The sequence below is a fragment of the Myxocyprinus asiaticus genome, chromosome 12 (genome assembly GCF_019703515.2).
Source record: "Myxocyprinus asiaticus isolate MX2 ecotype Aquarium Trade chromosome 12, UBuf_Myxa_2, whole genome shotgun sequence".
Classification (NCBI taxonomy): Eukaryota; Metazoa; Chordata; class Actinopteri; order Cypriniformes; family Catostomidae; genus Myxocyprinus; species Myxocyprinus asiaticus.
The window spans coordinates 36,583,001-36,597,819 of NC_059355.1; the positions used below are offsets into that span (position 1 = coordinate 36,583,001).

The 14,819-nt window shown below is 38.0% G+C and overlaps 2 protein-coding genes across 6 annotated transcripts in view; one reads left to right on the forward strand and one right to left on the reverse strand.

Annotated features, from left to right (window-relative positions):
• Nucleotides 1-198: 198 nt before the first annotated feature.
• Nucleotides 199-5,737, reverse strand: LOC127449131 (formylglycine-generating enzyme-like). Of its 5 annotated transcripts, none has more exons than XR_007898667.1 (5): nt 5,608-5,737; nt 1,789-3,185; nt 654-782; nt 501-560; nt 199-373 (listed from the first exon to the last, which is right to left on the reverse strand). XR_007898667.1 is itself a non-coding variant. In XM_051712326.1 (4 exons), exons 1-4 carry the CDS (start codon nt 1,898-1,900, stop codon nt 339-341), a joined length of 336 nt encoding a protein of 111 aa, XP_051568286.1. In that variant the 5' UTR covers nt 1,901-4,860; the 3' UTR covers nt 199-338. The 5 variants fall into 5 exon arrangements, 2 of the variants coding, with proteins under 2 accessions (XP_051568286.1, XP_051568287.1); XR_007898666.1 differs by lacking the exon at nt 5,608-5,737 and adding an exon at nt 3,393-4,860; XR_007898665.1 differs by lacking the exon at nt 5,608-5,737 and having other exon boundaries at nt 1,789-2,930; nt 3,012-4,860.
• Nucleotides 5,738-7,262: 1,525 nt separating this feature from the next.
• The window catches only part of LOC127448635 (inositol 1,4,5-trisphosphate receptor type 1-like), an 82,939-nt gene continuing 75,382 nt past the window's right edge, over nt 7,263-14,819 (forward strand). The window contains exon 1 of the mRNA XM_051711313.1: nt 7,263-7,384. The gene's annotated coding sequence lies outside the window, so the exon portion shown is untranslated. The remainder of the gene's footprint in view (nt 7,385-14,819) is intronic.

Below are 14,819 nucleotides of genomic sequence, written 5' to 3' on the forward strand. Positions count from 1 at the left end.
AAGTAAAGAATGCCAGTTCCATATCAGAACTGTTATCTTTACCTAAGCTACAGTAAGTAAACAAAATATATTGTCCCTTTGCTATCCCATCTACTAATTACAACAAAAAAAAAGACCCAATAAAAGAACAGTACAAATAAAACCAAATTCTTATAAGCTGTTTTATTTACATAAAAATACAGTATTTCTCTAGATTTAAAGTGATATTTCAGTCTATGGCACAACATCTTGGTCTATAACAATGAACTATGGAGGAAATAAAGATTTGAGGTTATGGTTCAGGGTCAGAGACGCATCAGAAGCCTAGGTTAGAGGCAGAACTGTCTGGGGTGTTCTGACTACGGGCCGCACACCTGTACCTGTAGCAGTATGACTACAGAGAGAAAACATTCAATAGAATAATAATTAAAAAAAATTTAAAAAAAAGCTTTAAAAACATGTTTTTTGCAGATAAAGGTTTGGTTAATATGTGAACACCCACTCCACTCGTCTGTGTGTACCTTGTGACACATATAAGAGCGTCCTTTCTTGACTCTGTCTGTTCCTGATTCTGGTCCTTTCTGTGGAAAAATTAGGACATATACTGTAGGATAAGGGCCTCATTTGAAAGAAAAATATAAAGACTGTTCTAGTATGCATGCTTGTGCATTCACCCAAATTAGCCTTAAAAGGTTGTTCTTGTTTTCTGTAGTGTGATGAACATTCCACCAGTCTGCCGTCCACTCCCACGCATTCCCTACCATGTCCTAGAGACCAAAGCCACTGGCGGGAAATTACATCACCTGTCCAAGACACCAAATACCTGACATAGATGTGATGAACATCTGTGGTCTATGTTCTTTAAAAGGATAATTGACCCAAAAATGATAATTCTCTCATCACTTACTCAGCCTCATGCTATCTCAGATGTGAATGACTTTCTTTTTCTGCAGAATGCAGACAAATATTTTTAGAAGAGCAACTCAGCTCTGCAGGTCCATACAATGCAAGTGAATGGTGGCCAGAACATGAAGGTCCAAAAAGCATATAAAGGCAGCATAAAAGTAATCCATATGACTTCAGTGGTTCAATTCCTATCTTCTGAAGCGATATGATAAGTGTGGATAAGAAACAGATCTATATTTAAGTCAGTTTTTATTATAAATATCCACTTTCACATTCTTCTTTTTCTGTTTTTGGCGATTTGCATTCTTTGTGCATATCGCCACCTACAGGGCAGGGAAGAGAATTTATGGTAAACAAGGACTTCAATATTTATCTGTTTCTCACCTACACCTATCATATCGCTTCAGAATACATGGATTAAACCACTGGAATCATATGGATTACTTTTATGCAGTCCTTTTTGGAGCATCAAAATTCTGACCACCATTCACTTGTACTGGATGGACCTACAGAGCTGAGATATTCTTCTAAAAATCTTCATTTGTGTTCTGCAGAAGAAAGAAAGTCATACACATCTAGGATGGCATGAGGATAAGTAAATGATAGAGAATTTTCATTTTTGGGTGAACTATCCCTTTAAGTTCTCCTCTTTAAACACATATACACAAACACACAGAAATCATTAACATATGACAATATACTTCCTAGTTTATCTTTCTCTCTCAACTAACTCTTTCTTTCTGTTATCGGTGATGTGTTAGCATAGCCATCCTCTGCTGTGTTGTGATTAGGGAAATCTCCTTGCCACAGATTAGCATAGTGCTGCCCCCTGGGCAGTAGTTTATTTCCTCATGGATACAGCCTAATGGACAAAAATATTGCACAACACTGACACACACATACCTATCCTGCGGGCCACCGCTACAGGCGAACTCCCACTCTGCCTCAGAGGGGAGTCTGTGCTTGGCCCAATGACAGTACGCCTGAGCGTCAGAGCAGGACACATAAAGCACATTCATCCTAGACACAGAGTGGGAATGAAGTAAATAATGTAACCTAAATGTGACCTAAAAGTGTGTTTTGTGACTTACAAGCAGAACCAAGTATCATCTGATTATATTATTTGTTTTGTATTGCAATGATAAGCTGCATTACATGAAGGTGCAGATTTAGTTTTACCTCACTGGTGACCACTAAGGTGCAGTAAGCCATCTACTGACCGTTATAATATAAAAAGAAACCTGCTATAGTGCACCATATAAATTGTTGCACAAGAAGACCATAATTATCACACTGAATGAAAAACACAACTCTGGACCATTCTTGACTCTATTTGGAGATTGCAGTCTCTAGCTCTTTGTCCTAAAACAGGAGTTTATACATGCACAGTCACACAGGCTCATTATTTAACTATATTTGCAGTTAATTTTTTACTTGTGTTTTATGATCTTAACCACTGATCTTCCTGTTCCACTCCTCCCCTCTTTTCAAGACGTGTTCTCAAGCCCCTCTTGAATTAATTTTACCGGTCATACATTTTTACACAGATATATTTGGGCAGTTAACAAATAACATAGACATTAATATTTTTTCAACCAAGATTTAAGGGTAATTTATATGACTGAATAAGGGAAAGTGTACATTTTAGATGATGTAACTGGTCATAATTTCTTTTCCACTTTAATCAGCTTTTAGATTTTTTTTGCAGTTCATTTAAATAAAAATATAAAATGTGTTTTTTGAATTAACAGGAAAACCTGAATGCATAACAAAAGCTGTACAAGAATTACAAAAATATGTTTAAAGTTTGCCATGACTGCTTGACATGTCAACTACCCATTTTTTCAGAACCGTTTTATTTTTTTTACATTATATATCATACAGTATATAGCCAACATTATAGTAAAAACCTAATTAATACAGAGATATACAATTCAAGAAAAACAGAGTATGTATAATCAAATGTTTGTGTAGATTTCTCTCGCTGCATTCACCTCCTCACTCAGAAGTCCCTCAAAAACAAAAGAGTCTCTGAAACGCTCTGCCTGCAGACACAGACAGCTGTTTTAGTCTGTGTTTGTGGCAATTATTTGAATTATGGTCCTGTAAGTGTGTGCGTGTGTTACCTCTGTAATGTAGCCTGTCTGGTTGGTGAAGTGTTGGAACTGCTGGTTTGTAACTTCATGATTTTCAGTGTAAAAAGGGTCCAGCCACACACTCCTCTGAGGTCCCTCTCCATCCTGCAGTATTCCAGGGTCATCTGAACCCATCATAAACCAAACTCCCTGCAGCAGCACCAGCTGATACAAACATATTTACTTGGCTATCTAAATTGAGCTTGACTGACTTTTGACAATGGTTTTAAATAAATGTATTTATATAAATTGTAATTACTAGACTAACCAAAAAACCACCCTTAAGAGATTTAGCTCACTATTGGGGACAGATTTGTCCCTAGTCTACGGCTAAGCATGTATGCAACTGCAAATATGTGACAATAAACTTACTTTGCTGTGTATATCATGTTTTGGCATGTGTGGATTTTATTAAGCTGTTCTGGAATACATGTTTGCACCATTGTGGTGTTTCAGTTTGTTTCCCTCACTTATGTCAACAGCAGCACCACTGCTTTTCAGTTCCTGACAACCACAATCTGTGGCCAGTGACTCCAAGGACACCGTATTCACATCAGGGTCACACTACACTGGAAAAAATAATGCTCAAGCAGAGAAACAAAACAGCAAAACTGTTAAATATTGCTGCCATAGCTATTAACTGTTTCCTTTGTGAACCACACTTCCGGAAATGATCATGTGATCGGTCAGCTGACATGTCTCTGATTCACTGCAGCTGCATTTTCTCTGGCTGTGTTTCGTTTGGAAGGCTTCGTCCTCCAGAGCTTGCCTTCTGCCACAATTTTTCCCCTCATAGGAGTATTATATGGAACAATCAGTATGTGCTGTGTGGAAAAAAATCTAGCTTTATTAAGAACTGGTTTGACAAAGGTGTAATTTTTGTTTTGGATTTGTAAAAAAATGATGGCAGCTTTTATTCCTATACTGAATTTACTGCCATTTTTGGAGTGGATACCTCACCTAGAGTTTATAACTGGGTTATTAACTGTATTTCACCTAAACTGTTGCATGTGGTCAGGTCATACTGTAGTTACAGAGTATCAGTCTGTGAAATACCCCAATTATCCATTGGAGGATTGGAGCTTTCCAATGTCAAATGTAACAATTTTTGGATTAGAAGAATCCTTATTAGGAAAATCAGCTGTCATCCCAAAGCTTTTTTCAAGTGGAAATTAAATTATCCTTCTCTTTCTAATATTAACATTTGGATTGGCATTAATAAGTTTCTGTTACCTAACAAGCTGAAAGAACTTCACTATAAAATTATTCATATTTACTATCCCTGTAACTATCCCTGTGTCTTCTTTCTAAGTTTAAGTTGGACATCTCTTCACAATATACATTCTGCAACTTTAATCTTGAAACTATACCACACTTGTGGTATGTGATTAAGCAATGGAGTTCTGGAAAGAAGTAGCCTGGCTTATTTTCTCTGCTTACAACAAACTTTTTATTTTTGAAATATTGAATGTACTCTTTTTGATTTGGGACTCCGGGTCAAAGGAGATGGATGACAGGTTAAAACAGCTAACTCTCTGTGGCCAGTTTCATCTCCATAAATGTAAAGTCACTGATTCTAAGCCCAATTTTAGGCTTTTCTGTGTCAATCTAAAGTTATTCTATGACTCTCTTTGTTCATCATTTAACAAGAAAGCCACTAAAACTGCTCTGTTGATTAAAACAATTATGGTTTCATTATAAGAGTTACCTCCTGATTTCCTGAAGGTGACAATTTTCTATTTTTGTTCTAATTTTTTATTTTTAGTAGACTATCTCTGTTTACTGTATCTTGTTTGAAAATGTACTTTATTGCCTTGCTCTACCTCAAGTTTCCTGTATTCTTAAGTGTTTTATTTATTTATTTATTTATTTATTTTTATATATGTATCCCCTGTAATCTTTGCTCAATTAAAAAAAAAAAAAAAAAAAAAAAAAAGGCTGCGTCCTCCTATTTTTTTTGGGGGGGGGGGGGGGGAATGCAAAAAAGGTTAACTATTGTATAAATGTAAGTGCATATACATAAAAGGCATTGACAATAGATCAAAAATAAGAAAAAGAAAGACAAATGCGACCTCCGGAGGACACAGCCTTCCAAACGAGACACAGCCTCTGAAGGGGCTGAGTTAAGAAGGTAACCGTCCGGATGTTAAATTCTCGCGAGAGTCTCATTTGCTGTTTTTAAGGTTAGGGTTAGAGTTAGATTTAGGGATAGTGTTAAGGTTTAGGTGTAGGGGTAGAGTTTCTGTTGGACGTCAACTAAACAAATAAAAACTGTGTATGAATGTCGCATGCAACTCTTACGAGACTTTTACCAGGCGGACGGTTACCTTGTACCCTTATGCGCCAGAGAAACTAGTGCGCAGTCATCTTGACCATTTTGTCTCGGAACTACGGTTGTAGCGGTTCTATATAGATATCTATGGTGTTGATGTCAAAATGTAATTAGCAAAGTGGATTTACAGGTTATAGAGTTGTCAAAAGCTATCATGAGTATTTTAAAGTGTTCAGGGGATATCATAACAAATAGAAGCAGAACATGGAGATTTTAAAACAAGAATACTTAATTCATAAATATACAAGATCCTACCTGTATACTGTGGACGTACTGATGTGCCTCTGTGCTCATTAAACTCCAAGAGACAACACAACGTCATAAAAATTATCTCCATATGACACCCATCCCGTTAGCAGATTTTTTTTTACCGTTAAACTAGGATGGGGGAGCAGTGCAACTATATTCACACACACACACAATATCATTGTGGGGACTCTCCATAGACTTCCATGCATTTTTTGGATTTTATACAGATCTAACGATAATTTCTATCCCCTAACCCTACCCCTAAACCTAACCCTCACAGAAACCTTTTTGCATTTTTACATTTTCAATAAAACATTGTTTAGTATGATTTTTAAGCGATTTGAATTATGGGGATACTAGAAATGTCCTCATAAATCACATTTATAGCATAATTCCCTCGTAATTACCAGTTTGTAACCTAAAAAAATGTCCTCCTAAACCACTTAAACCTGCCCCCCCCCCCCCCCCCCCCCAAAACACACGTTAAAGTGTATGTTTTATTTTATATTCCGTTTACAACAATTGTAATCACATTTAAGCCTCTAAAAAAATGTAGGGTGACAAATTAATTTTAAAAAGTACACCTGTAATTTTCTTTCATGTTGTTCTTTCATGTTGTTGCATGTGAAATAATACGATCTGTCACCGTTGGAAATTCATATCAACTACACATTTCAACACAAATTATTAACAAGTTGAAACCTAAAAATTAAGCAGAACAATTAAACGCTTGTATTATGAAAAAGTGCAGCTTATTATAGCTGTCGGAATTTAGAGTGACATTTTGACTTCTCACTACTTTTGTAACAGCATGACTGAGAGTCATCATTTCAGTTATCTCAGTTAGATGACTGAAAAGCGGAGCGCTGAATAGGGGAGGGGCTGAATAAGGTCAATAGACAAGACCCTCTTGAGTGTGCAAAATGAAGAAGACGTATGAAGTTTCCCAAACAGGCTTTATTCAGAGCAGTGCCATATTTAATTTTGACAAGAATGAAAACGAGGTTGTGAAGATATAATGTCTCTTCAGTGGTATACACTGCATAAAGCTGGATACATGTCCTATATAACATCTAATTTTCAAACCGGTGTTCTCTGTAGTTTTTGTCAACTGGAAAGTTGTTGGAAATATGGTTTTTTTTTTCCATTTTTTTTTTTCATTGTTTCGTGTGATGTCAAAACCAGTTTCAACAACGGTAGTTCTAAAACCCATTGAAGAGACCATCCCTCACAGCCATTTTTATTCCTGACAAAATACTATAGTATACCTTATAATGTCCATGAAGGATTTGTCTTGTTTGTCAATAATAGATATATATATATATATATATATATATATATATATATATATATATATATATATATATATATATATATATATATATATATATTATGTTTGATAAATCCAACTATTGTTAAATAATGAGTTTTGCGAAAATAAATTGTTGTATAGACTCAAACGAATGCAATATAATTAAATTCAGTTTCTTTACAGACTCTATTAATATTATTTTAGAAGTACAATAAAAGGGGAATTCTGGGGCTTGTAGTTCTCAAGTAGAGCAATTAACCGTAACGTGGCAAAGTTAAAACTCAATTTCCCAGCAGCCCAATATGACTGGCAGTCGACAGAGTCACTCGGCAAGCCGAAAAGAGACGAACATCGGGGTGATGGACCGCTGCTGGACTCTGTGAGGAGTCGGGATATAAACTTTCCCAAACTGAGGACGCAGCGTTTAGGAAAATACAGCGGACACTTTTCCTTCAACTTCACCCGAACGAGGTACAAACCAACATACATCGACATCTAGATGTTTTGCGAAGCAGTTGTATTTTATTAAATATTTATCTTATCTGCAGAGAGAGCATCGCGCGCCCTACGGAACCCGCCCCTAGGTTAGAAAAACTGCCATGAGAAACTTATAGAATGGAAAGATGAATAAAAGAAAAAATACAAACTTAGCGAGGAAGACTGAAGTGTGTTAGATGCCCCGTCTTGATATATTGTAACTATTTAGCACAGAACAATGTTATGATAATGTGAAGAAGTATTCATGGATCTGGTGCCGTTAGTTTAAGCGCGTTTAGGGCACGCACTGCTCTTCGTTTCATAAATGCGTTTGCTAGATACATGTGAGGATGCTTTATCAGGTTATGTCTTATTCACAATTCAGGAACAGTCTAATTTCTGTATGTCTTGGGATTGTATTTCTCTTTCACAGTGTTGATTTGGGTGGAAAACAGAATTGTTTGTTTCTGTTTTCAAAACGGACGATCTGATCATTAAACAGAGTTTTGTTTGTAAAACATAACGAGCAATTTTGTACGCTTTTGTGTACGCTCTCTCTCTCTCTCTCTCTCTCTCTTTTTTCTCTCTCTCTTTCTCTCTCTCTCTCTCTCTCTCTTTTTTCTCTCTCTCTCTTTCTCTCTCTCTCTCTCTCTCTTTGTCTCTCTCTCTCTCTCTCTCTCTCTCTCTGTCTCTCTCGCTCTCTCTCTTTCTTTCTCTCTCTCTCTTTCTCTCTCTCTCTTTGTCTCTCTCTCTCTCTTTCTCTCTCTCTTTCTCTTTCTCTCTCTCTCTTTGTCTCTCTCGCTCTCTCTCTCTTTCTCTCTCTCTCTCTCTCTCTCTCTCTCTCTCTTTCTCTCTCTCTCTCAATTCAATTCAATTCAAATGAGCTTTATTGGCATGACAAATTGTACATTGTATTGCCAAAGCATTTATATGAGCATGAAAATAAAATGAACAAAGTAGAACAAATTCTGTATTGAACAAGTGTGGAAAAACAGAAAAAATAAAATAAAGGATATATAGTTTCTGTGGTGTGTGTGTTTGCATATGTGTGTATGTGTGTGTGTACAAGAGTTTGTGAATTCACGTGTCTTTGTGTGTGTGGATGTGTGTTTGTGTGTGTGTGTCTTTGTGTGTGTGCCTGTCTGTGTGTGAATAAATGAGTGCATCACTGTTTGGTTGACTCTTCCCTCTTTTTGTGGCAGGAATTGATGTACTTTGCTACTAGTGAAATGCAGTCTCTTTGTTCACCAAGTAAATATTGAGCTTGTGCATCATTCTTCAACTTTATGAAGTTGGGACGAATAATTTCAAATTCTAATTTCATTGTAATTAGGGCAGGTGGTTAAGAAGTGCAGCTCTGTTTCTATTTCTCCTTGGCTACAGTACAGGCATAACCTGCTGTCTCTGGGCATCCAACTCTGTCTGTATCTGCCCTTCTCTATAGCCAGGCTGTGGTCGCTCAGTCTGTACCTCGTCATGTTTTTCCTCAGTTTGTGGTCTCTGAGTGTGCTCAGGTATTCTGCTGTCGTGTAATCTCTGTTTAGGGCCAAATAACATTGTAGTTTGCTTTGTTTTTGTGTTGTTTCATTCCAGTAAGTTAGGTAGTTTTCTTTTGTGCATTAATCATTTGGTTGGGCCGGATTCTGTGGATGAGGGTGTCAGTGTCCTGAGGCTGATTATTGTTTAGTTGATTAGATTCTGTTTGTGGAGCCTCAGTACCAGCTGAATGAGGGGACTCTTCTCAGCGTTCACTTCATGGATTTTAAGGGCTTTAAAATGATAAGAGTTGGGGTCACTCAATTTTAGAGGTTCCCAAAATGTAATGGCTCTTTTCTCAATGTGGATTAATAGAGGGTTTTGGCCTAATTCTGCCCTACATGCATTATTAGGTGTGTTTCTCTGTACCCTAAGAATGCTTTTACAAAACTCTGTATGCAGGGCTTCAATCGGATTTTTGTCCCATTTGTCAAATTCGTGATTTAGGAGAGGACCCCAAACTTTCCTGCCATATAGTGCAATAGGTTGTATGACTGACTGGAATATTTTGAGCCAGATTCTAATTGGTATTTCAAATTGGATAAATTCTTTAATGGCATAGAAAGCCCTTCTTGCTTTCTCTTTCAGTCATTCACGGCCAAGTTTAGGTTTCCGTTTGCACTGAATTTCAAACCAAGGTATGTGTAGTTTGTGGCATGATCAATTTTGATCATACCAAGGGTGAAACTGTATTTTTTTCCCTGACATCTGGGTCTTTTCTGGAATGTTAGAACTTTAGTTTTAGTTGGGTTAATCGTCAGGGCCCAGGTCTGATAGAACTGATACAGGATGTCCAGGTTCTGCTGTAGACCCTCTTCTGTTGGAGACAGCAGGACCAGATCATCTGCATACAGGAGGAACTTTATAGTGGAGTCATGTAGTGTGAGGCCAGGAGCTGCTGATTGTTCTAGTAGTTTCGCCAATTCATTAATGTATATATTGAAGAGGGTCAGTGATAATGGGCAGCCCTGTCTCACACCCCGCCCTTGAGTGAAGAACTCAGTTTGTTTATTGCCAATTTTGATTGCACATTTATTGTTTGAATACATCGTTACATACATCATGTTGTATGTTTTGCCCCCTATACCAATTTCTGAAAGTTTAGACAGTAGACCTTGTCTCTCTCTCTCTCTCTCTCTCTCTCTCTCTCTCTCTCAAAATTAAGTTTTAATTTTCATTAGCATGATTGTGTTTACATACAGTATTGCCAAAGCATTAATACACAAAACAGATAATGACAAGACAAATAATAATAATAAAACAGTAACAAATAAAAATAAAAATATAATTAAAATAAGGTGCCAGGTAATTAATAAAATAAAATAAAAACTATAATAACAATATACACTATACAATATAAAATAAAATAAGCATTTAACAAGACATTATGAACATAAGAAAAAAAAAATACTGTGACTGAAATACATTAAGGCAGTAATTGGTTTCTGAAGGTGTGCAGCTCAAAAATGAATTTTGCTGCAACTAATGCATGATTGTCCTCCCCCAGTAACACCTGCGTTTGATCTGTTTCTGCTGAACTGGAAAACTCTCTCTCTCTCTCTCTCTCTCTCTCTCTCTTCTCTCTCTCTCTGCATGCATATTTTCAGTTTGATTGGCTAATCATTTGTTTATCAAATCTAGTAGAGTAACAGGAAGAATCTGGGGTGGATGGTGATACTGTACAAGGTCTTAAAAACGTTATGTGTATGTGTGGGGGGGGGGTGGGGGGGGTCACGTGACGCCATGCAAGGAGCAGAAGGAGCAGTGAGCGACGAGCTCTGTGCACTTTGCTAAATTTTTAATTATTTTCATGTTATAATCTGGTGAATTTTGATACACCCAGTTACACATTTGCTCTTTGATGCAAAACATGGCAAAGAAGTCAAAATCCTCAGGCTCTGGAGACATTAAAAGACACTTACGTGTTCAGGATGAAAGCCCCGATAGGCCTACAGTCCAGGGACTCGATTTGGATGGCGTGGCGGGAGAGGTGATCCAGTAATACGTCAATCGATTACAGTGATGGAAATAAAATTCTCTGAACTAGTTAAAAGAGTGTCAGATATTGAGAGACGAATCGATTTTTTAGAATCTTCGGAGAGGGAATTAGCCGCTAATCCGGCCTGCGACAAAAGTTGATTTGGAACATCTCCTTGAAAAGCTTGAAGATCTTGAGAATACAAGCCACAGGAATAACGTTCGAATTGTTGGAATTCCTGAGCATGAGGAGGGCAGAGATATGGTGAAATTCCTAGATGAGTTTTTCCCGAGTCTGCTCGACATAACAGGCCACAAGCTGGAAATCGAGCGAGCTCACAGAATCCCAGCTCACAGATTTGCTGAGGGGGACAGGCCCCGATCGATTCTGGCCAGATTTCTGAGATCATCCGATAAAGATCTTGTGTTGCGCCAAGCGAGGAGCAAAGGGAAGCTTTCTTGGAAGAACCATAATATTTTCTTTTTCCCGGACTTTGCGAGTTCGACAAGAGAGAAACGTGATCGGTTCAAGAAATGTAAGAAACTCTTACATCGGCGAAAGATCACTTTTGCTCTGATGTTTCCAGCCAAACTGAGAATAGAAACGAAGGTCGGTTGCAAAGTATTTACATGTCCCAATCAGGCAATGTCTTTTATTGAATCAATGGCTGAGTAAACCATTGGGTGTTTCTCATGTGAGTGGGTCGACTCGCTCTACTTACTCTTGAGGAAGCTGGGTGTCATTTTGGTTTCTTTTTTCTTTTTGCGTTGGCTCTGCCGAGCGGCTGGAGCTTGTTTTGTGAATAACACTTTTCCTTAAAGAAACTTTTGCATTGACGAAAGATTACTTTTGCATTGAAGTTCCCGGCCAGTTTGAGAGTGGACACTACGGATGACCGCAAAATATCTACATGCTCACACAAAAGATGTCTTTTATAAAGTTGACGGATTGTGTAAGTCATGGTATATACTTTTATGTGGCCTCCGAGTTAATTGACTCGACCGTCCGGGGAACCGGGATGCTGGTTTTGTTCCTTTTTGCATTGGTTCCGCCTAGCGACTGGAGCTTGTTCTATTGAATAACACTCCTTTGGAACAGCTGTGGATTAATCTGTTCGTTCTTCGTGTTTATTCCTCCTGCTGGCTGTAGTTTGTTTTGTTGAGTTTTTTTTACGGGACATTGGAATGATTACGTTATCTGTTTAACTCATAACAGCTGGCTCACTGATCATTCGTTTATCTCTCCGAGGAATCTGAACGGTTTTATATCAGCTGGAATTTGTTTTGTGGAGGATCACACCTTTGAGGCAGTTCTGTGAATTAATCTGCACATTCTTTGTGTTCATTCTTCCTATTGGCGGGGTTTATTTGACAAAGTATTTTCTGTTATGTAATTTTGCCTCACAAATTTGTGAGGCAAAATTGAGCAATCCGATGGCAAAGTTGTTGTGGGGGCTCATGGGGGTTCATGGACCTTTTGAGTTTGGAGGGATTGTCGCCGGTTGACGCTTTCGTGCGCGGGGTTAATGCGTATGATTTTCTTTTTTCTGTTTGTTTTGTTCAGGGGAAAGTTCGGGGTTTGATTTTTTCACTAATGGGGAATGTGGTCTGTATAATTTTGTTTTTGACACACAATTTATTTTTTCTACTATATCAAAATGTCAAATGTTAATATGAGTGTACTATCTCTCTCCACATGGAATGTAAATGGGTTGGGACACCCCATAAAAAGAAGGAAGGTTATTACTTTTCTTAAACGTAAGAAATATGATAAAGTGTTTATTCAAGAAACACATCTCTCCCCGCAGGAAGCTGAAAAATTTGGGAAGATATGGGGTGGACATGTTTTTTTTAGTGCTGGCTCAAGTAAGAGCAAGGGAGTCATTATATTGGTAAATAAACATTTACAATTCAAATGTCTCAAACAGATTAAAGATAAATTAGGGAGAGTCATTATTGTTTTAGCAGAAATTCAAGGGCAAAGGTTGATTTTGGCTAATATTTATGCACCTAACGCTGATGATCAGCGCTTTTTTATAGATCTTGAAGGGATGTTGCAAACCGCTGGCACCCCTCATGATATAATATTGGGAGGAGACTTTAGTCTTTTGATGGACTCAGTCCTTGATCATAGTGAAGCAAAAGTGTGTAAACCCCCTAGAGCAACATTGACGCTTCACAAGATGTGTAAAAATCTTGGTCTTATGGATATTTGGAGACTTTTGAACCCATCTGGTAGGGACTATACATTTTTTTCATCAGTCCATAAGATTTATTCTAGAATAGATTTTTTTGTTGATATCCAAATCCCTCATTTCATCTGTTGTTGATTGCTCAATTGGAAATATCTTAGTCTCAGATCACGCCCTTGTGAGTTTAGAGGTGATGCCACATATAGAGAAAAAGAAATCATATAGTTGGTGCCTTAATGTGTCCCTTTTGCAAAATCCTGATTTCCAACAAATGTTAAAGACTGAAATCAATGTTTATATGGAGACCAACTGGTCCTCGGTATCCTCTGTGGGCGTGGCTTGGGAGGCACTTAAGGCGGTTCTTAGGGGTCGGATCATACAGTATGCATCATTCATCAAAACATCCAAGGCACGAGAACTCGTGGAGTTGGAAGGAAATATTAAAAGTGCAGAGGCAGAGCTGAAGTGCCGTATGTCAGCTGATGGCCCAAGAGAATTGACCCAATTGAAATATAGATATAATACTATTTTGTCGCGGAAAGTGGAGTTTTGGTTATTCAGGGCAAGACAGTCATACTTTGAGTCGGGTGACAAAGCAGGGAAGCTTTTGGCTATAAAGCAGAGAGAGTCTCTTTCTATCATTCCCTCAGTGAAATCTGCTGGTGGTGAAATTTTTACCTCAGCCATTGATATTAATAATGCCTTTAAAGAATTCTATATTGATCTTTATAGTTCCACGTCTTCGTCTACTGATGAAGATATTAGAAACTTTGTGGAACCATTAGATCTTCCTAAACTGACAACTGAGCAAAAAAGCACTCTTGATTCTGAGATAACCTTGGAGGAGCTTGATGAGGTAATTAAGTCCCTACCTACAGGCAAGGCTCTGGGGCCAGATGGTTTTGCCGCAGAATTTTTTAGATCCTATGCTACGGAACTGGCTCCACTTTTGTTAGAAGTTAATACAGAAGCATTAAAGAATGGAAAGCTTCCTCCAACCATGACACAAGCCCGGATCAGTCTGATTCTGTAAAAATATTGTCAAAAAGTTTGGCTAACCGATTAAGTAAGGTTATGACATCTCTTATACATATAGATCAGGTGGGATTTATTCGAGGCCGTAGCTCTTCTGATAACATCAGGCGTCTCATCAGTATCATGTGGTCAGTAGCGAGTGATCAGTCTCCGGTCGCTGCCATCTCACTTGACGCCGAAAATGCATTTGATATGGTAGAATGGGATTATCTTTTTAAGATTTTGGAAATGTATGGGTTCGGGAGAACATTTATTGGTTGGATTAAGTTACTTTATAGACACCCTGTAGCAGCGGTACAAACAAATGGATTAATTTCAGATTTTTACTCTGGATAGGGGTACTCGGCAGGGCTGCCCTCTTTCCCCTTTATTGTTCTGTCTTGCCCTGGAACCATTAGCAGCCGCGATAAGAAAGGGGATGATTTTCCAGGGGTGATGGCGGGCGGTATGACGCATAAGCTTCTGCTTTACGCAGATGATATTTTATTATTTGTCTCTGAACCTACTAGATCTATGCCTTGCCTCCACAGAATTATTAATTCCTTTTCCAAGTTCTCAGGATACAAAGTTAATTGGTCTAAATCCGAAGCTTTGGCTCTGACAGCGTACTGTCCAGTAACGGCTTTCCAGCCGGGCGCCTTCCAATGGCCCAAACAGGGCATTAAGTATTTGAGGATTTTATTCCCAGC